This window comes from Botryllus schlosseri, unplaced genomic scaffold, assembly GCF_051294905.1.
Source record: "Botryllus schlosseri isolate E-star unplaced genomic scaffold, Bs_hap1 Bs29a, whole genome shotgun sequence".
Taxonomy (NCBI): Eukaryota; Metazoa; Chordata; class Ascidiacea; order Stolidobranchia; family Styelidae; genus Botryllus; species Botryllus schlosseri.
Window position 1 is genome coordinate 131,881 of NW_027648638.1, and position 21,861 is coordinate 153,741.

The 21,861-nt window shown below is 40.7% G+C and overlaps 1 protein-coding gene and 1 long non-coding RNA gene across 2 annotated transcripts in view; both read left to right on the forward strand.

Moving 5' to 3' along the window:
- The first annotated feature begins 38 nt into the window (after nt 1-38).
- The window catches only part of LOC145459974 (uncharacterized), a 117,194-nt gene continuing 95,371 nt past the window's right edge, over nt 39-21,861 (forward strand). The window contains exons 1-5 of the mRNA XM_080338417.1: nt 39-124; nt 4,813-4,964; nt 5,078-5,168; nt 9,377-9,528; nt 9,641-9,731. Coding sequence (XP_080194543.1) covers nt 4,904-4,964; nt 5,078-5,168; nt 9,377-9,528; nt 9,641-9,731 — 395 coding nt within the window. The 5' untranslated portion in view covers nt 39-124; nt 4,813-4,903. The remainder of the gene's footprint in view (nt 125-4,812; nt 4,965-5,077; nt 5,169-9,376; nt 9,529-9,640; nt 9,732-21,861) is intronic.
- Nucleotides 10,181-12,033, forward strand: LOC145459973 (uncharacterized). Its single transcript, XR_013921651.1, has 2 exons — nt 10,181-10,848; nt 11,454-12,033. It is a non-coding gene; the product is annotated as an uncharacterized LOC145459973 (long non-coding RNA).

The window sequence follows — 21,861 nt, forward strand, 5'->3', positions numbered from 1 at the left end:
ATTTTACATTAGCATTTGTCAAATTCGTTGTAGGTTCGTCATGCAGAAGCGACGAGTTCGCGTGTGCTGATGGTTCAGCATGCATTCCGTTATCGTGGTTTTGTGATGGACACGTGAGTTGCAGGTAAACAAGTATTATAGTAATCGCTTGCGTTCAGTTCAGTTTCATTTTCTCATAATATATTCACGACGCTGCATGTGTAGCATGGTCTTCCCTAGAAAAACAGACTCAATATTTTTCGATATAAAGGCGTCACGTTTCGCTTTCAAAGCCTAACATCCCTTACGTACGCCACTGCATACGACCACAACAGTCATATTTCAACTACTTGTCGGGCGTGATTGCCTGAAACCAATAATAGAGTGATAACAAAGGCTAGTATAACATAGGAAATAACATGTATGAGTTGAATGTGTCTTGACCTCCAAGACGCCCTCAGACTAGCTAAAGGCTATCCCGGGAACAACGGCTGAGAACCAATGTTCTAGACCGGTGGTTCTCAACCTTTTTCACCTCGCGGACCGGTAATATTTCAAAAAATATTTGGCGGACCGGTGGACTTTAAAACATTGAAATCAACCCAAAATGTAACGTTTACAACCGTTTTAGCAAGCATATGGTGCTAGAGAGTGACATTTTGAAGGATTTGATCGTACTTAATTATGTTCATGATGGTATCCATATGATTTTACGGTAGTGTTCCGTTGAGTTGAGGTAAAGTTGACTTGCCCAGTTAAACGTGCTACCGGCGAGAGTTGTAACAGTCTTTCGCGCCGAATGCCATGTATTTAACCGATCACACCAACTCGAATATCGTTCTTCTCTTCGACAATAGCGAGAAAAGTAGTGTTACGGAGTCGAACCAAACATCTCGACGTGCTACCTTGCTCATTGCCCACTACCACCAGACTATAGGCGACTCTGGCTACGACGAATACAATGCACCGCACTAAAACACCTGACAACAGCTACACCGGGCCATTCATAAAATCAGGGCTAAAAAATCACCTTGTCATCCCCCCCCCCCAAAGAAAAAAACGCGTTGGTTTTATGCCACCCATACGGTGATAAGCTAGTTTACTGGAGCCCCCCAGACCGCACGGTATGATGGATGTTTTCACCAGTAGTTCACCAGAATTCATGGTGTTTGTCGACTACTATGGTCATCTACACCAGGCCGATATTCTTCTTATTTTCCGTAACTGCCGACTTATAGCACGGCCCACCTCTAGGGTTTTGTGACAGACCGCTGACGTGGATGAGGTGGCGAGGAGGAGCCTAGGTACACCTCCAACACTTAGGCATCGGAATTCGTAAGTAGGCCTCGGTCGGACTCGAACCCGCACCCATTGGTGTTGCAGCCGCGGATTATACCACTGCGCTAACTCGCCACCTTCATTATGTGTTGATGCGTCGTGAAGCGGTAATGGCTGACGCCGAAATGCCTATTTCTATAGATCATGTGTAGGCTATTTCTAGGGGGAAGGACACCCAAAAATGAATACATTTTGTGATGCTAACTCGCGCAAACCCGAAATTTCTTGATTTGGATAAAACTCCAACAAAATATTCTATAATTTATGTTCATTCACGAAATAATATTAGACCCCTTCAAGCTCGGTATCCTGCTCCAATTGGCTGTTTGGAGTGCGGCAATGACTGTCCCACACGAAATGAATTATTCGAAAACGAATGATCGCGCAAACTGCTCTGTTTAGTGAATTCGCTTATACTGGTCGCTTGCATGTCGACAATTGACACGGCTTCAACTTCAAGTCAAGTCGAACATGTTTCCAGACCAAATGTTACCTCACGAAGTTCTGAATCAGTTTAAACTGCGATGTTTTATTTATTTTTTCAATGGAAAAGCCTTCAATATATTGCATCTTGAAATTGAGGTATAATATTGTAATATACCTGTCGGACCGGCAGGAAAGTCGTCGCAGACCGGCGGTTGAGAATCACTGTTCTAGACCAGTGATTGTTACTTTTTTTGACACTATCCGCATCTATGATATATTTATTGTATCGTAAAATACAAATTCGTGCGATGTTCTCTATTGTATAACTTGTTCCTGAGGTGATATCGGTAGCATATATTTAAAAACAAACGTTTTACACTCTGCTCAATGACAATGTAACAATAGTCAGACGCCAAATATATTGTCCGGTCTGGTCTAGACCGCTAAGGCGTAAGCGTATATATCCCTGCCCCATCGAAATTAATGGTAAAGTCGATTAAGATTTTGTTTTTATAGGATTTTGATAGCATTTGATTGCTCCAGTCGATAATTTTGCTGGCGTTTAAAATGTCAGAAATTACTTCAGCATTGTGGCCCGAGTCATCGCTAGGTATCTTGTATGTCACTTCGCTGAAATGTAAAGTTAAATTAGCAGTATGACGCTACGTGACGTCGTAGGTTCACGCTCGCGTTCACTCAGAACCCTTCAAAAAGGTTCGCCTCACATGAACCTGAACCTTTCAGGGGTTCGCACCAGGGTTGTAATGACTCGAGTAATGACTCGACTCGAGTCACGATGTTTTGATGACTCGACTTGACTCGAGTCATTTTCTCAAAATACGGAAATGACTGGACTCGACTCGAGTCAATATGTGTATTGACTCAACTTGGACTCGAGTCATTGCGCATGACTCGAACCAAGTCACATGACTCGAGACTCAGACGGTCAAGACCGACGTTTCATTGTAATTTCGACGAATAGTAGAGTAACCACCCTATTGGGATTTCGTCTATTGGTACTAGTACTTGAAAATACGACCAGGAACTATTAAAAGTGAGTAAAATTGGTACATTATAAATGCGAACCATTCGATGTCACCAAAGAGAGTTATAACAGTAAGTTTAACAAGACTTTAACTGGAAACTGAACAGTAAACACAATGACTTGGACTCGGTCTCGAGTCATTATCCGATGACTCGAACTCGAACCTCTGCTCGATGACTTGGACTCGGACTTGACTCGGTGGCGAATTGAAAATCACTCCACTTGACTCGAGCCAAAACTATAAAAGTGAGATTGACTTGTGACTCAGAGCCTTGTGATTTGGTTACAACCCTGGTTCGCACCATCCCTTGTTATTAAGTCCCGAGCTAAAGGCGCTGCCAAAGGTGGAGGATACATAGGTACTGAAGGCTCTTCAAAATTATCTAAACGAACCAAGAAGTTTTCTATAAATTCAATAAATCGTGCCACGCATATTGACTACTTATCAATATGATTTTACTTCCGTCCACACCAGTGGTTCCCAATCGGTGGGGAATTCCCCATTGGTAGGGAATTCATTTGTTTCTAGTGGGGAATAGACGCATTTGTTAAACATAATATACAGGATAGTCTACATATTTACTGAGAAAAATGCGCGATTACCGTTACCTATTAACTGCTCTTGAATGCATGCATCAAAAATTATAAGTTGAAAGTGTCCTCGGAGGACGCCTAAATGTCCTCTTATTTGGGATTTTGTCCTCTTTTTCTCTGAAAAGGACTTAAATGTCACGAAAATGCGACTCCGACACGGTCAACGTCAGATTTTCGTAAAAAATCGGTAGCCGAGTCAAAGTGAGGACCTTTTTTCAGTCAACACAGTACTATAGGCCGGAAGAAAATTTCAATTTTACCAGTATTTTTTTAGTTTTCAAATTTTATAAAAACTGTCCTCTTTTTACGATCTCATAATATGGTAAACCTATTTTAAAGGGTATATATGAGTTTTGGATAGTGGGGAAAGAAGACTCGGAATAAATCTGAAGTGGGGAATGAAGACAAAAAGGTTGGGAAACACTGGTCCACATGAAGCGGCTTAACATCATATATGGGACAACTAAACCTACCTTATATGCACTGTAAATCTTTCACCCAGCAGCGATTCTTGGCCTTCACAAACCTTACTAATATGCAAGCCTATGGGAACTTCAAATTTTGGCTGAGTCATAAAAACAAAAATTCAAGCACAATAAACATCTAAATATCTCCATATCCAATGAAATAATATAAAGATTAATTATTTCTTCAGAAATTGAACGGTGAATATTATAGTGAACCATTGTGACTTCTGCTGTTCTCTTTGAAATAGCAATTCAGAAATGAGAGACTTCAACTTCAAATTTGAATTTTTATTGGTCGGTCGAAACTAGAAACGTAACAGCGTGCTACAAGTTTCCTAATTGCCACTGAGCTTATAGAATATAGATATTGGATACGGAATCGGTATTTCAGTAGGACATGGATTCGATTTCGAGCTCCAACCGCCTCTCGTAGCCTACGCTACTGCATACAATCACAACCGTTATATTCCGGCTAATATTCTGGCCCTATTCCAGGAACCAATTATCAAGTGATAGCCAAGATGAGCATGTTATCGGAAATCATACGTATAAGTAGATTGTGTTTTGATCTCTAGGGAAACCTGACACGGGCTCCAAGTGTGCCAGGGAACAAGAGTTACGAACCAATGTTATACACCAGTGCTTTTCAATCTTATCGCGCATCAACCACTTTTATGCCAAAAGAACTTCATCCGCGCAACCAAGCGAAAGATGTTATACGAATAGATATGAAATGACTTGACATTATTTTGTTCAGATGAGCAACAAGTTGGGTACCGGTTTACGCCATCAAGTGTCTCATTACACATATGTACAGGAAGCTCTAATCCATCGAAGTGGTGCGAAGCCCACATATTTGTTTTATTCCTCCTGCCTGAAGGATAAAAAAAACTTCAAAACTAACAGCGACAACCATTATCTTAAAAATATAGCGTATACAGTTTTAAAGTTTATATATTTTAGAGATCGGTCCGACGAGATCTGGAGAAATTTTAGCAGCAATGATTATGCACCAAACGCCACATTTTGTCGACGTAAACATCGGAGCCGCGAAATGTATCCAGTGTGCGCGCTACCACCATATCTGGAACCGTTTGAAGAAGATCTTTGTGATGGTATGACTTTTTCAAGATGAATGAACGTTTACTCTAAGCCAGCATATTTGAAATCACATCATTCTCAATTTGTTTTATTAATTTTTCATTAGCATTTGTCAAATTCGTTGCAGGTTCGTCATGCAGAAGCGACGAGTTCGCGTGTGCCGATGGTTCAGCATGCATTCCGTCGTCGTGGTTTTGTGATGGACATGTGACTTGCAGGTAAACAAGTACTGCAGTAATCGTTTGCGTTCAGTTCAGTTTCATTTTCCCTTAATATATTCACGTGGCGGTATGTGTAGCATGGTCTTCTCTCGAACTGAAGACTCAATATTTTTTCGATATAAAGGCGTCACGTTTCGCTTTCAAAGCCTAACATCCCTTGCGTAAGCCACTGCATACGACCACAAGTCATATTACAACCACTGGTCAGGCCTGATTTCCTGAAACCAATAATAGAGTAATAATCAAGGTGATTATAACATTGGAAATAATATGTATGAGTTGAGTGTGTCTTAACCTCCAAGGCCCCCCTCAGACTGGCTAAAGGCTATCCCGGGAACAACGGCTGAGAACCAATGTTGTAGACCAGTGATTGTTACTGTTTTTGGTACCATCCGCATCAATGATATATTTATTGTATCGTTAAATCCAAATTCGTGCGATGTTCTCTATTGTATAACTTGTTTATGGGGTGATATCGGTAGCAAATATATAAAAAAATCGTTGTACACTCTGCTCAATGACAAATTAACAATAGTCAGACGCCAAATATATTGTCCGGTCTGGTCTAAACCAGTGGATCCCAACCTTTTATGGACCAGCCCCCTTTATGATGGTGAAAAATTTCGCGCCCACCTTATTGTCAAATCACAAAATCCAATCGGGATGCTAGCAACCCCAACTGATTGTTTGATGGCATGGAAGGTTATAACTGTTGATGAGAGAATAAAAAATATAAAATTCGGTGTATATATAGAAAAACACGCGTGAATTGGAGGTAAATCGCGCAAAGCGCGAAAAACTTTTTCAGTGGACCGCTTCTTCGCGCCCCCTCCAGAGCTTTTTCGCCCCCCCCCCACCCCACAAGGGGGACTTCCCCCATGTTGGGAACCACCGTTCTAGACCGTTAAGGCGAAAGCTTATATATCCCTGCCTCAGCGAAATTGATCGTAAAGTGGCGGAAGATAATGTTCTTATGGGATTTTTATAGCATTTGATTGCTCCAGTTGATACATTTCTTGACGTTTAAAAAGTCAGGAAGTATTTCAGCACAGTGCTCGAGTCGTCGCTAGGTATCTTGTATGTCACTTCACTGAAATGTAAGGTTAAAATTAAAAAATATGACGCTACGTCACGTAGCGTCAAAAAGGTTTACTTCACATTAACCTGAACTTTCCAGGGGTTCGCATACCATCCATGGTTATTATGTCCCGAGCTATATGCGCTGCCTAAGGGGGAAGATACATTGGTACCGGAGGCTGTTCATGGTTATCTGGACGAACCAAGAAGTTATCTATAAATTCAATATATCGTGCCACGTATATTGACTACTTATCAATATGATTTTGCTTCCGTCCACATGAAGCGGCTTAACATCATATATGGCAGGGGCGGCAACTTCTCCAGTCGGCGGGCCGGATTTAGGAAAATTAGGTACTTGGCGGTCCGGATTGCTGAATCGATACATTATTCGCCCATTTATCCACATATACGAGGAATAAATCGCTTTTAATGAATGAATTTTAACGACAGCAATGTCACTTCAAAGCCATTTCTCGCCGATAATGGCGAAGTCAATGCGGATATGAGAATAACATTGTCATGCAGGTGCCGCCATGTCCGCTTCTCTCTGATCAATCAACACGCGGTGCAATCCCTAATTAAGATTCAAGGCGTTCGATAAACCAGGTAACCCTGATTTGCGTTGAGTAGGTGACGAGATAGCGTCGTTGTTCAACTGTGTGGCCTAATTAATCTCGATATTGAATTCATGCGGTGTCTTACAAAAGCCGAGAAGTGTGCCGTGCTATATGACGGCAGTTACGGAATCAAAATTAAGAAATATCAGCCTGGTGTAAATGATCATTGTATGCGACAGACACCATGATTACCATAGACGACATTAGGGTTGGGTACATCGTAAATGCCGATAATGCAAGTCTTCTCGCTTCGACGAACTTGCGCGCAAGCTCCACTCTCGCAACGCTGCGCGTGCGCATACACGTATATAATTACATTCAGTCACTAAAATTTGATGTAGTAAGCAAGTAGTGGGGAATCTTGGGCAGACTGGGGCCGCGGGCCCATTATCATGTGAGACGAAAAACTGAATGTTCAGCATGCATTCCAAGTCGTGGTTTTGTGATGGACGCGTGACTTGCAGGTAAACAAGCATTGCAGTAATCGCTTGCGTTCAGTTCAGTCTCATTTCATGATAACATATTCACGAGGCGGCATGTGTAGGATTTTTTTCTCACGAAATACAGAGTCAATATTTTTTCGATGTAAAGGCGTCACGTTTCGCTTTCAAAGCCTAACATCCCTTGCGTTAGCCACTGCATACGACCACAACAGTCATATTTCAACTACTGGTCGGGCCTGATTGCCTGAAACCAATGATAGAGTGATAACCAAGGCGAGTATAACATTGGAAATAATATGTACGAGTTGAGTGGGTCTTGACCTCCAAGGCGCCCTTCAGACTGGCTAAAGGCTATTCCGGGAACAATGGCTGAAAACCAATGCTCAAGACCAGTGAATGTTACTTTTTGTGGCACCATCCGCATCTATGATATATTTATTGTATCGTAAAATCCAAATTCGTGCGAAGTTATGTATTGTATAACTTGTTTATGGGGTGACATCGGTAACAAATATAAAAAACCGTTTTACACTCTGCTCAATGACAATGTAACAATAGTCGGACGCCAAATATATTGTCCGGTCTGGTCTTGACCGTTAAGGCGTAAGCTTATATATATCCCTGCCTCATCGAAATTGATGGTAAAGTCGCGGAAGATATTATTTTATAGTTTTTTTTATAGCATTGGATTGCTTCACTTGATACATTTGATGACGTTTAAATAGTCATCAAGTACTTCAGCACTGTGGCCTGAGTCGTCGCTAGGTATCTTGTATATCGCTTCACTGAAATGTAAGGTTTTAATTGGCAATATAACGCTATGTGACGTCGTAGGTTCACGCTCGCGTTCACACAGAGCCCTTCAAAAGGGTTCACTTCACATTAACCTGAACTTTCCAGGGGTTCGCACAATCCCGGTTATTAAGTCTCGAGCTAAATGCGCTGCCTAAGGTGGAGGATATATTTGTGTTGGAGGCTCTTCAAAATTATCCGGACGAACCATGAAGTTTTCTATAAATTCATTAAATCATGCAACGTATATTGACTACTTATCAATACGATTTTGCTTCCGTCCACATGAAGCGGCTAAACATCATATATGGGATTATTAAACCTACCTTACATACACTGTAAAACTTTCAACCAGCAGCGATTCTTAGTCTTCACAGACTTTGCTAATATGCCAGCCTATGGAACTCCAAATTTACGCTGTGTCATAAAACAAAAATCCATCACAATACACATATAAATATCTCCATATACAATAAAATAATATGAAGATTAATTTTTCACAAATTGAACGGTGAATATTATAGTGAATCCTTGTGACTTCTACTGTTCTCTTTCTAATAGCAATTCAGAAATTCGAGGCTTCACCTTCAAAATTGTATTCTTTTTGATCGGTCGAAACTAGAAACGCAACAGCGTGCTACAAGTTTCCTAATTGCCACTGAGCTTATGGATATTGGAGACGGAATCGGTATTTCAGTAGGACAGGGTTTCGCTTTTGACCTCCAACCGCCTCTCCTAGCCTACACGCTACTGCATACGACCACAACAGTTATTTTCTGGCTAAAAACCCGGCCCTATTCGCGGAACCAATGATAAAGTGATAGCCAAGATGAGCATATCATCGGAAATATGTATCAGTTGAGAGTGTCTTGATCTCTAGAGAACCGTGACACTGGCCCTAAGAGTGTCGGAAACAACAGTTAAGAACCAATAATGTTCTAGACCAGACTTTTCAACCTTATCAAGCACCAACCCCCTTTTTTTGCCAAGAAAACTTCATCCGCGCAACCAACCCAAACTTGTTATACAAATAGATACGAAATGACTTGACAATATTTTTTTCATATGAGCAACAAGTAGGGTACCGGTCTACGTCATCAAGTGTCTCATTACAGATAGGTGCAGGAAGCTCCAATCCATCGAAGTGGTACAAAGCCCACATCTTTGTTTTATTGCTTCTGCGTGATTGCTAATAAACAAGCTTCAAAACTACCAACAACAACCATTATCTTAAAAATATAGCGTATTCAGTTTCACAGTTTCTATATTTTAGAGACCGGTCCGACGAGATCCGAATAAATTTCAGCAGAAATGATTATGCACCAAACGCGACATTTTGTCGACGTAAATATCGCAACACCGAAGTGTATGTAGTGTGCGAACTACCACCATATCTGGAGTCGTTTGAAGAAGATCTTTGTGATGGTATGACTTTTTCAAGTTGAATGAATGCGTTTACTCTAAGCCAAAAGATTTGAAATCACATTCTCAATTTGTTTTAATAATTTTACATTAGCATTTGTCAAATTCGTTGTAGGTTCGTCATGCACAAGCGGCGAGTTCGCGTGTGCCGCCGATTCAGCATGCATTCCGTCGTCGTGGTTTTGTGATGGACACGCGACTTGCAGGTGATCAAGTACTGTAATAATCGCTTGCGTTCAGATCAGTTGCAATTTCCCATAATATATTTACGAGGCGGCATGTGTAGCATGGTAATCTCTCGAAATACAGACTCTTCGAAAGCAAGGAGTCACGTTTCACTTTCAAAGCCTAACATCCCTTACGTTAGCCACTGCATACGACCACAACAGTCATATTTCAACTACTAATTGGGCTTAATTGCCTGAAACTAATGATAGAGTGATAACCAAAGTGAATATAGCATTGGAAATAATATCTATGGTAGGGTTGTTCAGAATTGACCGACTTTCAAAAAGTCCAGGTTTTCAGTCCGATTCCCATGCCTTATACCCAGGCCTGTTTATTTTTGGATATTGGGTTTTATTTTTGGAGATTCTCCAAAAATAAGATTTGAAAACATCCAAAATTAAGCTTTTTCTGGATGATGTTTTTACAAGTTACTTAGTGAAATAAACGAGTCAGAGCAGCCTAAATACTGTTGAAACAACCAGGAAACTCACAAAAAACAGCATGTTTGTGTGAGAGGGGGTCTCCGAAGCGCTAAAAGTACTTCCACTTAATGGATGGATCAGAAGCGTGGCCACAAGGGTTGATTAGGCGACCGGGTATGAAATTGTGCGAGTGCGGTGCGGGTTACACCACTGGACCTTGTGGCGAAGGCCAAATACCGCCAGCTCTGCAAGAATCTATTCGTTCACACGACAATGGGACTGAATGGCCACCTCAGATCGCAACAGAACTTGATCCGGGAGATGAAAAGTACGTGCCCCAAGCCCAAGTTTGTTGACATCCGTTGGTGGTCAATTATGAACGTGAGCACTTGGTTGAATGGACACGGTATCATGCTAATCGAGGTTATGAACGAGAAAATTCCGGCCTGTGCACCTTCGTAGCAGTGGTGGATCCAACTAATCGTGCTCGCATGGCCACAGAGCTGAGCACTACCGTCACGAAGCTTCAGGGACTTATTGAATTTCTGATCGTGGAGCAGCAGGAGCTACATCGCATGGTCGAACGCGTTCGAGCTCGGTGCACAGCTGAGGACTGGGACAATGACACTCGCGGCAAGGACGATTTTCTGGTCAGAGGGTGCTGGGCTATCAAGTACATTCGGAGTTACCATATTTTAGAAATCTGAAAAGAGGACACTTTTTCAAAATTTTCAAACTTGCGATACCAGATGTAAATTTCGTAAAAATGATAATTTTTCCCACTTCGTGGTCGGTTGGCTAAAAAAGGTCCAATTTCCAACTCAGCTCCCAAAATAGCCGCCGCAGCAGCGTCACGTCAGAGCTGATTTACTGTATCTCAGTCGGATTTTACCCTCTATTTAACCGAAATCCTAAAAAAAGAGGACAATATCTCAAAAAAGAGGACATTTGGGCGTCCTCCGAGGACACTTTCAAAAAAGTCAAAAAAGAGGACGTATGGTAATCCTAAGTTCACTGAGGCACGCAACTTCGTGGAGGATTAGGGGTGTTGAGTCCTCGCGACCTTCTCGAGAATATCGAGAGGAAACACAGCCCACGTTCGATAGAGCCGGGAGCCTTATTGCATGGCTCATCAACGGCATAAAGAAAATTGAATTTGCTGACATTGAAAGGGTCGTGCCCTGTCTATCACACCAAGTGGTTCAACCTCGTTGGTCTAGGTGAGAGGACACAACAAACAGTTCTTGCTCTTTTTGATTCTAATAATATAAACAACAGGCTACTTTATTTGCGGCTCCGTGAATTGATCCACAAACACCGGGGTCGGCTGTCGAACAAGTGGACACCCAAGTAGATACAGAATATCGAAGACCAATTCCAGTCCATGTCTTTCCGATGCAAAATGGACGTCACTTCCAAGCGCATTATTGACCAGCGCTTGTCAGGAACAACGGCTTGGAAGATTGAAGAGTTTGAAGCCATCCGACAGTTCTTTGGACCACTACTGGTCGATGTTTCCCCAACTGCGACGGTCAAAGCCGATTTCACGAACATCAAGTGGGAGAAGGGTCTTTACCGGGCGTCTGTCACTGATTTTGGAGGCCATTCTCCAGGGCAAAGACTTTGTGACGAAAGCATTGATAAGTTAGATCAAGAGCACTGATGATGTCGATGTGTTGAAGGACATGAATATATGATAATAACTAACTTTCGGTGAAGTTTTCTAGTAGTATTAGGGATAAAAACAGCTTCATTTCTTATTTTTGGAGATTCTCCAAAAATAAAACTTGAAAACATCCAAAACTAAGCTATTTTTGTTATTTTTGGAGAAATCCAAAAATAAACAGGCCTGCTTATACCTTAAAAACATATTCTGGCTACTTTTTTTTGTAACTCGTCCCCTGCATCCGTGTGCACATTGAGCTGGAAGAATAGCAGCTGAAAATAGGGGATTCCCCTAAAATCTGAGTGTCACGATTTTACCTAGCCTAGTTAAAGTGACATATAACATGGATTTATGCAGCTGTTGCGGTTTGGAGTGCTACAAAACCCCACTATATATATAGCATTGCTAATTCCGGAAATCATTTCCATGTCCCACACTGCCTTAGAACGGCTCAAAACTACCTAAAACTGATAGTCATTTTGTTGGATCACAAATCCTACACCCCTCAAACCTACCCAGCACTGTTCATCAATTTCCTGGATCCCCATGTGCAAGAATACAACTGTAAATGTAACATCCACTCACAGCAACATTATAAACATCACAGGGAACGAAAAAATAAGGCAAAGAAAGAGATCAACTTTGCAAAATATTACATAAATCAGGGGGATGAAATGGTTGCTTTCGAGAAATCTGCATATCTGTTCCGGTGATCTTCCACAGCTTATAGGAGGCTCGCTCGCTGTTTTTTGTCATCCGTTATGAACGCAGCATAGTCGGTATTCAATTTTACCATACGCTCTGCTGCATCATTAACTACTTCAACAGTATTCACAAATTCTTGAGCAGTCACGAAATCCGGATCAGTATGCCATTCCGAAACTGGAAGACTCAACCAATCATGTTCCACATGTATAGCATCAAATAGAAACCACGATTCTGGGCCAATCAAATCGACCATACTCATTGACTCAGAGACAGAGTCAGAGATCAGACTGAGAGGCATACCTCTGCGAAATTTTTCAGGGATTGGCATTTTCAGCAATTTAGCAGCAATCGCTTCCTGCAGTTTGTCAGGAATCTTTGGATTAGCCGAGAACATGGTAAATACCACAATTTCCTCAGTTAGATACCAATGATGTTTTCGCAATTTCTTGTATGCCACATCAGCAACAGTGAGATCGCATAATGAAAAGTTTTTCATGTCATGAAGGAATTTCAGATCATTCCAAGGTGCGTCACATGCAATACCAGTTTTCAACCAAGCTGGAACATAAAACAAAGCAATGAATGTATTGATTCGTTCCAACTTTTCAATGAACTCTTCAGAATAGTCCATTTTCTCACTCCACATGAACATTTTTTGACAGTACAGGACTTGACTCATCCATCTAGCGCTATGAGTAGCACCAGGCTTGCGAAAACGATGATCAACATTTGTCATCCAAAATCGCCAAGGTGCCTGTTGCACATTCTCTGTAGTCATCTGTTATCAAGACTTCTTTCTGCTTTCCATCATTAGGTTTCATCAGTGGAATTATTTCTTGCTTTGCTTCATCAGCTTTCATCGCCAACCAGCTGCCTTCAATAAACTTCAGCGTTTTATACCTTCTTGACTTATCAATATGTTTCCACTTCTTCTTGAAGGTAATAAAATCCTATTTTCAGGGCCTGTGGTTGTCGATCCAAACAAACACTTCCAAACCTCTCGAATGACCAGTTCATAAATATGATGGCGACAGGCATTGTAGAAAACTTTCCTGTTAATCAATTCTTCAAGTAACGGAACCGCACCTTTGTTTTTACCAGTGTTTGAGGATGTTGTGTCAAACACAAGAGCTCTAACAGATTTTGTTAAATTCCAAAGTTCTAGCAGTTCAAATGATGCATCAGCCTGTGCTTTTCCTGTAGCACTTTCCGACTATGCTGCGTTCATAACGGATGATAAAAAACAGCGAGCGAGCCTCCTACAAGCTGTGGAAGATCGCCGGAACAGATATGCAGATTTCTCGAAAGCAACCATTTCATCCACCTTATTTATGTAATATTTTGCCAAGTTGATCTCTTTCTTTGCCTTATTTTTTCGTTTCCTGTGATGTTTATTATGTGGCTGTGAGTGGATGTTACATTTACAGTTGTATTCTTGCACATGGGGATCCAGGAAATTGATGAACAGTGCCGGGTAGGTTTGAGGGGTGTAGGATATGTGATCCAACAAAATGACTATCAGTTTTAGGTAGTTTTGATCAGTTCTAAGGCAGTGTGGGACATGGAAATGATAATCTGAACTAGCAATGCCTTATATAGTGGGGTTTTGTAGTACTCGAAACCGCAACAGCTGCATAAATCCATGTTATATGTCACTTTAACTAGGTTAGGTAAAATCGTGACACTCAGATTTTAGGGGAATCCCCTATTTTCAGCTGCTATTCTTCCAGCTCAATGTGCACACGGATGCAGGGGACGAGTTACAAAAAAAAGTAGCCAGAATATGTTTTTAAGGTATAAGGCATGGGAATCGGACTGAAAACCAGGACTTTTTGAAAGTCGGTCAATTCTGAACAACCCTTGAGTGTGTCCTGATTTCCAAGGAGCCCCTGATACTGCGTAAAGGCTATCCCGAGAACAACGGCTGAGAACCAATGTTCTCTAGACCAGTGATTGTTATTTTTTTTTTGGAACAATCCACATCTATGATATATTTATTGTATCATAAAATCCAAATTCATGCAACAACCGCATCTACAGCCGCAGCACCTATGTCACCTACAAATACGCTTCTACAATATCTTGATAATACAATTAATAAATATTCCTCGAGGACGTTTAAAATCACACTCGTGAACCGAAATACCCTAATTTTTCAATTAGGCCTATAGTACGCACGCACCTAGGTATAATTCGCACCTTTGAAATGGCATGTCAAAATCGGGGAAATACCTGTACCCATGTACAAGACGTATTCACTCCCTATGCGAGCATGTGATCGAGCAAGCGTCTGATACGAGAGCATTGCATGTGTGCCATCAAATATTGCTCAGGTGCTCTGTTACCTAATTTCTATGCCACTTCAATACCTCTTTTTTTTCTAATATACCTTTGAAATATGATCAAAATGTGCTTGTTATACAGGGAAGATTGCGGTATGCCATTTTCTTTTTTGACTTTCCGTGATGTTTATCAATTGAAACCTTTCAAAATGCTGAGGTCTTGAGGCCAGGTTATTGCGCCAGCAATAAAAGAAAAATATCATGATAAGAATATAACTTTGCATTGCAATGGTTATTGTTTGTGTTATTCATTGTATTTGTCGACTACAGTGGTCATTTACAGCAGGCCAATTTTTGTCATTTTCATTCCGTGGCTGCCGACTTGTGTAGCACGGCCCACGTCTAAGCTTTTATATGACACCGCTTACACGCCTACATTGTCGTGGTGAAATTTAGTAAGAATAAATTTAGTCAAGTCGCTGTAATAATTATATTTTTAAAACGAAAGACTTTCCGGGACCGCACAATACGTTGTTGCGGGACGCGGGCTGTTGTTTGTTTTGTGGTATTCGTGGTGTCTGTCGACTACTATGGTCATTTAGAACAGGCCGATATTCTTCATTATTTACCGTAACTGCCGACTTACAGAACGGCCCACCTGTAGGCCTTTTGTAAGACACCGCTTACGCGGATGAGGTGGCCAGGAGGAGCCTAGGTAAACCTCCAACATTTGGGTATCGGAATTCTGAAGTCGACCTCGGTCGGACTCGAACCCGCACCCATTGGTGTTGCAGCCGCGGATTATACCACTGCGCTATCTCGCCGACCGCGGGCTGTTGTTTGCCTACCAATGATCTAGATGGATGTATTGGGCGCGAACCTGATAGCTTCGAGCCCTGAATTGAGTTCGAAGAAATGATACATGGAATTTTGTGATCCATTAGTTAGGCTTACCATACGTCCTGTTTTAAGAGGATTTGTCCTCTTTTTTGACTTTTTCGAAAGTGTCCTCGGAGGACGCCCTTTTGTCCTCTTTTTTGAGATTTTGTCCTCTTTTTTGAAAATTTAGGTCAGATTTAGAGCAAATTGCGAGTTATATGCCGCAAATTAGCACAGAAGGGACGCTCCGGCGGGTATTTCGGAGTGAAAAACGGTGATTTTAGCTCTGAGCGAAAAAATGACCTTTTTTTTAGTCATCCACCCGGCAATGTGGAGAGAAAAACGGTATTTTGAGTTCTGAGCAGAAAAGGTGACCTTTTTTTTTAGTCAACCGATCACAAAGTGGGAAAAATTCACCGTTTTTTGAGAATTCTACTCCGGTTTTGCAAGTTTCAAATTTCTGAAAAAGTGTCCTCTTTTTAGATTTCCAAAATATGGTAAGCCTATATAAGTAGTCGAGTGGTCATTCGATGCGATTCAAGCCAGAACTATGATCAACGGCCAGGTCCGAATCCCGAATGTCCGACAGGACTTCGGCCTCTACCCTCTCGTCTTCAGTATATAGGCCTTGAAATGGGGTTAGACCAGAGGTCTCAAACTCAAATGTGCTCGCGGGCCAATTTCCTAGTTTTCGATGACACCTTGGGCCGCAGCATCAAGAGTAGGGGCATTCAATGCATTTCGAAGTATGAGCGTTTTTTGACGGGACCTTGTATAGTGGCATTCCACACATATCCTGCAATGTAATATCGTCTGGTATGAACATTAACACATTTTAAATATTTGAATAAAATTGTTGTTGTAGTTGGCATAACTTAGCAAAATAATGGGTTACAGACACAATGCAAGGGGACAAATGCATCATGACACCGTAAAAATTCCCGCGTGACAATTTAGCAGCTAGCGGACATTTGATGTGTCACAATTATAGGTAGAACGTTTTCGAATTCACCAAGGATTGATATGACATCAGAGCATTTGAGCAGTGCAGCCTAATCCAGGTTTCGGTCGTACTCCCGATAAGTAGGCTATTGATTATGTCATTGCCAAAGTCAAATTAAATCAGCGTTAGATTTACCTTCGAATATTATAACAGAAAAATAACAACATGAATACGAAATTAATTTGTCGTACTTATGAAATGTTCAATCACCTTACAATCCATAGATGTTACAGCTATCTAGCTGCCCTAACCCTAACCCTAACCCTAGCGTACCTTCAATTATCGATAGACACCATTAATTGGCGATAAGAACATGGATAGACAGACCCAAGATGTAACTAACTAATAGAGGTGGTCAAAGTAGTAAAGAAAGCTACTCAAGTAGAAGTAGAAGTAGCGACGAAAAAATCTACTCAAGTACAAGTAGAAGTACTTCTTTCGTGAGCAACCTAAAACTACTTGAAGTAGAAGTGGAATTGACTGACTTTAAAAGTACTCAAGTAAGTAAGTAGTAGTGAAAACGATCCTGATTGGATGGATTATAAAAAGGTGCAAATTGAGCTATGTGATAGGTGACGAGCTTGATTCATATTGATGCATACCAGCAGGTATCCAATTTTCGATAGCATAAGCATTCGTCGACATCATGGGATGAAAATGATAGTATTGATGAGGAAACGCAATACTAATCCTCTGTTTTCTCGAACAACACGTTTTGGAAAATAGCACGGTATGGCGCACTCCCCCATATTATAAGGCCCGTATAGTTTAGTCGAAGAGCAATATGGAGAAGTTGTATAGGATATGGTGGTAAATACTTTGCGCGATTAGTAAACGTTAATAAAAAATATGGTGGGTCGTAAAAATGCCGTATTGTGTAGCTTTATTTCCAGAAATTAAAGGCATTACTGCACTTGCTTTTATACTTCAACATGTATGTTATTCGGACAAGAACTGATATTAATTATTACTCAAAGTATATGATACTGGGAATTAAAAGTGAAATATAAATGCTACTTCTAAAAGCAGAATATGTATTTCATGTTTTTAGTCCAGAAAGTTTCAAAGGTGGTATGCTAAAAGAGCTCTAAAACTAAAAAAGGTAAAAGTCCACTCTTCCAGATTAGGACACGCCATGGACATATATGCTAGATTATGATATGACAAGAAAATGCTAGATTGCGAAACATCAGTTTCAAACGTTTTGATGAGCCATACTGTGATGAATTATTTCATATGGGTGAAGGGCGACAATGTGGTGTGAACGGAACCAGGCCAACCCTCCACCTAAATTATATTCACCGATACTTTCGTGAAATCATACTGGTCACTCCGTATCAACTGCGCGCGAGGCGCGACGAAAATTCTATGCTTTACTAAACTTTTATGAAAATTAAATGTTAATACTCCGTGAAAACAGCTCCGAAATTCCTCGCGCTATCTTCCTGATTGGAAGATTGAACTACTTCTACTTGACAAACTGAAAATAGCGAAAAGTAAGTAAGTAGATCACAAAATATTAAGAAGTAGAAGTGGAAGTAGCGAAAATCAGATCTACTTGAGTAAGTACCAGAAGTAGAGGAGAACTACTTGAGTACTTCGAAAAAGTAGAAGTACTTCGTTACTGACCACCTCTGCTAACTATATACATCAGGGTAGCAACAGCATGCGAATGGTTGCCATACCGACCTACCTGCTTAAATACCGAACTACGTTGCGCAACGCTCGCTATACGACCTTTTGATATAGGCAATTACTATTCCTCACGACAGTTTGATTGCGTTTGTTCCATCCATGGCTTTACGAACCCACGACGTTTCAAGTCACAAGTCCCGTGATTTCAACGTATAAACCGTCTCCACTGGAGTCATCTTGATTTTATCACCCAGTCGGTCCGAGTTCGAGTAATTTTACGAAAGTTCGCGTACCAGACAAAATCCACTTCTCCGTCACGAATCATCAACGGGTCATTTTTTATCATCATGAACAGGTAATGTGACGTAACAGCAGATATTCCGCCGCATGATAATGTTGCGATATTAAAGTTGATGAGTAGTTTGAGGTGTTTAAAGCAATTTTAGAGTGAATTTTAAGTTCCCAAATACAAAAGAAATGTGACAGTTAACTATTGTCGAATATTTTAAAATCGAAACTGCTTGCGCGGGCCAATTCCAACCAGTGGAAGCGAAGTTATTGCCGTCGAAAAATTTCGATTATGAATAAAATAGTATTTACGGTGACCAATTCTTTAACTATTTATTTTAGTGGTGTCCTCCGTAAATACTATTTTATTCGAATCCAAATTTGTCGACGGCAATACCTCCGCTTCTACTGGCTGGAATTGAACCAAACTTGGTGAAAATTGTTTCTATAGACAACCTAACATTTCATGGGGTGAACAGAAAATTTTCAGATTTTTTATTATTTATTTTTACATAATAAATAGAAACTTTCTTCTCCTGTAGCAAAGCGGTTACTTGCTGGAATCGAACCAAATTTTGTGTGTAGGCTTAAATTAGGTAACCTAACAATTTTATCAAGTAGCCAGTGCGATTTGAAAAAAAAAAGTCATTTTTGAAGAGCCCTAATGGCTATATGAACTACTGATCAATATGATTATGTTGCTGTTCACATGAAGTGGCTTAACACCATATATGGGTTTCATAATCATACCCTAAATGTACTGTAAAACTTTTATCCGGATATCGTCATTCTAGATACCATTGATTCTTAGCCTTTGTAAAACTGGGTAACACATAGGCCTATAATCTGCAAGCCGGGAACTACGGGAACTCCAAATTTTCGCTGAATCATAAAGACAGAAATTTAACACAATGCACATTCAACTATCCACATCTAATACATTAGTAAAAAGATTAATTTTGTAATAAATGAACCGTGCATAAAATGTGCAATTAGTAGGCTACCTGTTTACGTCATCAAGTGTCTCAATAATTAGACAAGTTTTTTCCCTCGTTTTGTGGGCTTTGCAACACTTCGATGACTTGGATCTTCCTAGACCTTTATGTGCTACACTAATAAACGATTTCTGCCCTCAAGCATTTTTCACTCGCGTACCATACGCTGTATTTTGGATTGGAATGCTGGATAATTCTTACAAAGACCATGCCATCCAAGAACTCGAATTTATTGTACAAAGCTAAACAACTTATTTGGTCAAAAAGCACTTGAGCTATGTTAAAATGAACGAAAAGTGTTTTCACTTGATGAATGTATGCCACAAAATAGTGGGAATTAAAAGCAAAAAGCTGCAAGCCGGGCAGAAAAGCATTTATGGAAAAGATAAGTACGCTAACCGAGCGCAAATCGACTCAACACAATAAGATTGCGCCACGGCCATGGCTGGAGGCATCAAGAGTACCATCGTGTTCCGACGCGATTGTATACTGATTGAAGCACAAACGACTAGGGCTGGGCAAAATCGAGTACCTAGCTGATTCGATTCTGAATCGAGCATAAACCTTCGAGTCGAGTCGAGTATTCGAGTATCACTCAAAAAGCGGTCCTATGTTCAAAACAAGCAGAAATCAGTCCCATTTCCACATTTTATATTAGTACAAAAGGAAATTTATGACAAACTGAGTGTCAAAATGACATTGCCACATGTGGGCACTTGAAATATTGTACATTTACTTTTACACAGGCCATTCAAAATGTAGGATACAAATGCAATTAAAAATGCACTTGTCAAATAGTTAGTATAAACCACTGCATTTTAGAAAGACGAGAGCTTCCCCGTGCCTCCCTGTGAGGCAAGATCTTAATGCAGATGCTGTATTCCCAGCTGTTGAAAATACTCTTTCTGATGGAGTGGAAGTAGCCGGCACACACAGATATTTCTATGCTAGGTTTACAATGTTTGGATACTTGGCTTTATTCTCTTTCCACAGGTTCGGAGGATTCTGATCCTGTGTGAGCCTTTTTTCACAGAAGTATTTCTCAAGCTCATCATGAATTAAATTAACATCAGTGTCGCTAGAGCTGTCACTTGACTCACTGGAATAAACTGCGTCAAGCAGCTTATTCAATGAAGAGCTTTGACTTGGACCATTGGTAGTTGTGGGAGTAGCTTTGGTAATAACAGTAGTATCCTTTTCTTTGCCCACTACGTACTCCAGCAGTTCACACTCAAGCAAACCGCGAAGTTTAACAGGTTGTGTGGAGTCAAGTCCTTTGACTTTATATACCGTCTACAGGCATTTCAAGAAACCGTGCAGACATTTGCTCTTCCCGTTTTTTGCAAAACTCTTTCATCGGTACGCTAGCTTCTGATGCTGCATCCCTGACATGTTCTTCAATGATGTAATATACGGATTTCTGAGTGATATTGAAACTTGCCTTTCAGCACCCAAGATCTCAGTGGCTTCAGCAAAAGGCTTCAATATTTCAGTCAGTAGCTTCATCATTATCCAGCCCGATTGTTTCAGCATGTATTTACTAGTTTGGGATTGTTGCTCATTCAATACAGCTATTACTGGCCACTGCCCATCAAATAATCTCCGAAACATGTAATAGGTGCTGTTCCACCTGGTTGCCTCTTCCATCACAAGCTTTCTAGACTCCACTTTCATTTCCTCGCATTTCTGCTTTAGTAATGATGTTGCTAGCTCTGATCTTTTGAAATGAGCTACAAGTCTTCTAACGTCAGCAAGGCACTGTTGAATTGAGGAGATTACCAAAGCATGTGTGATACACAGAGGTGGTCAAAGTAGTCAAGAAAGCTACTCAAGTAGAAGTAGAAGTAGCGACGGAAAAATCTACTCAAGTAAGAGTAGAAGTACTTCTTCCATGAGCAACCAAAAACTACTTGAAGTAGAAGTAGAATTTGCTGACTTTAAATCTACTCAAGTAAGTAAGTAGTTTTCAAAACGGTCATAATACGTTCGCATGGACTCCCAAAACTGCAAATTGAGCTGCGTGCGGAAGGTGCAGAGAGCTTCATGTACATTGCATATTGATGCATCCCAGAATGTATAAATTTACGACAGCATGAGCAACAAATGATATTAATGATATAGAAATGAGATACCAATCTTTTGTTTACTCGAACATCCTGTTTTAGAAAATGTCATGGCTTGTTCCCTCACCCATATTATGGCCTTTAGTTTAGTTGAAGAGCAATACGGA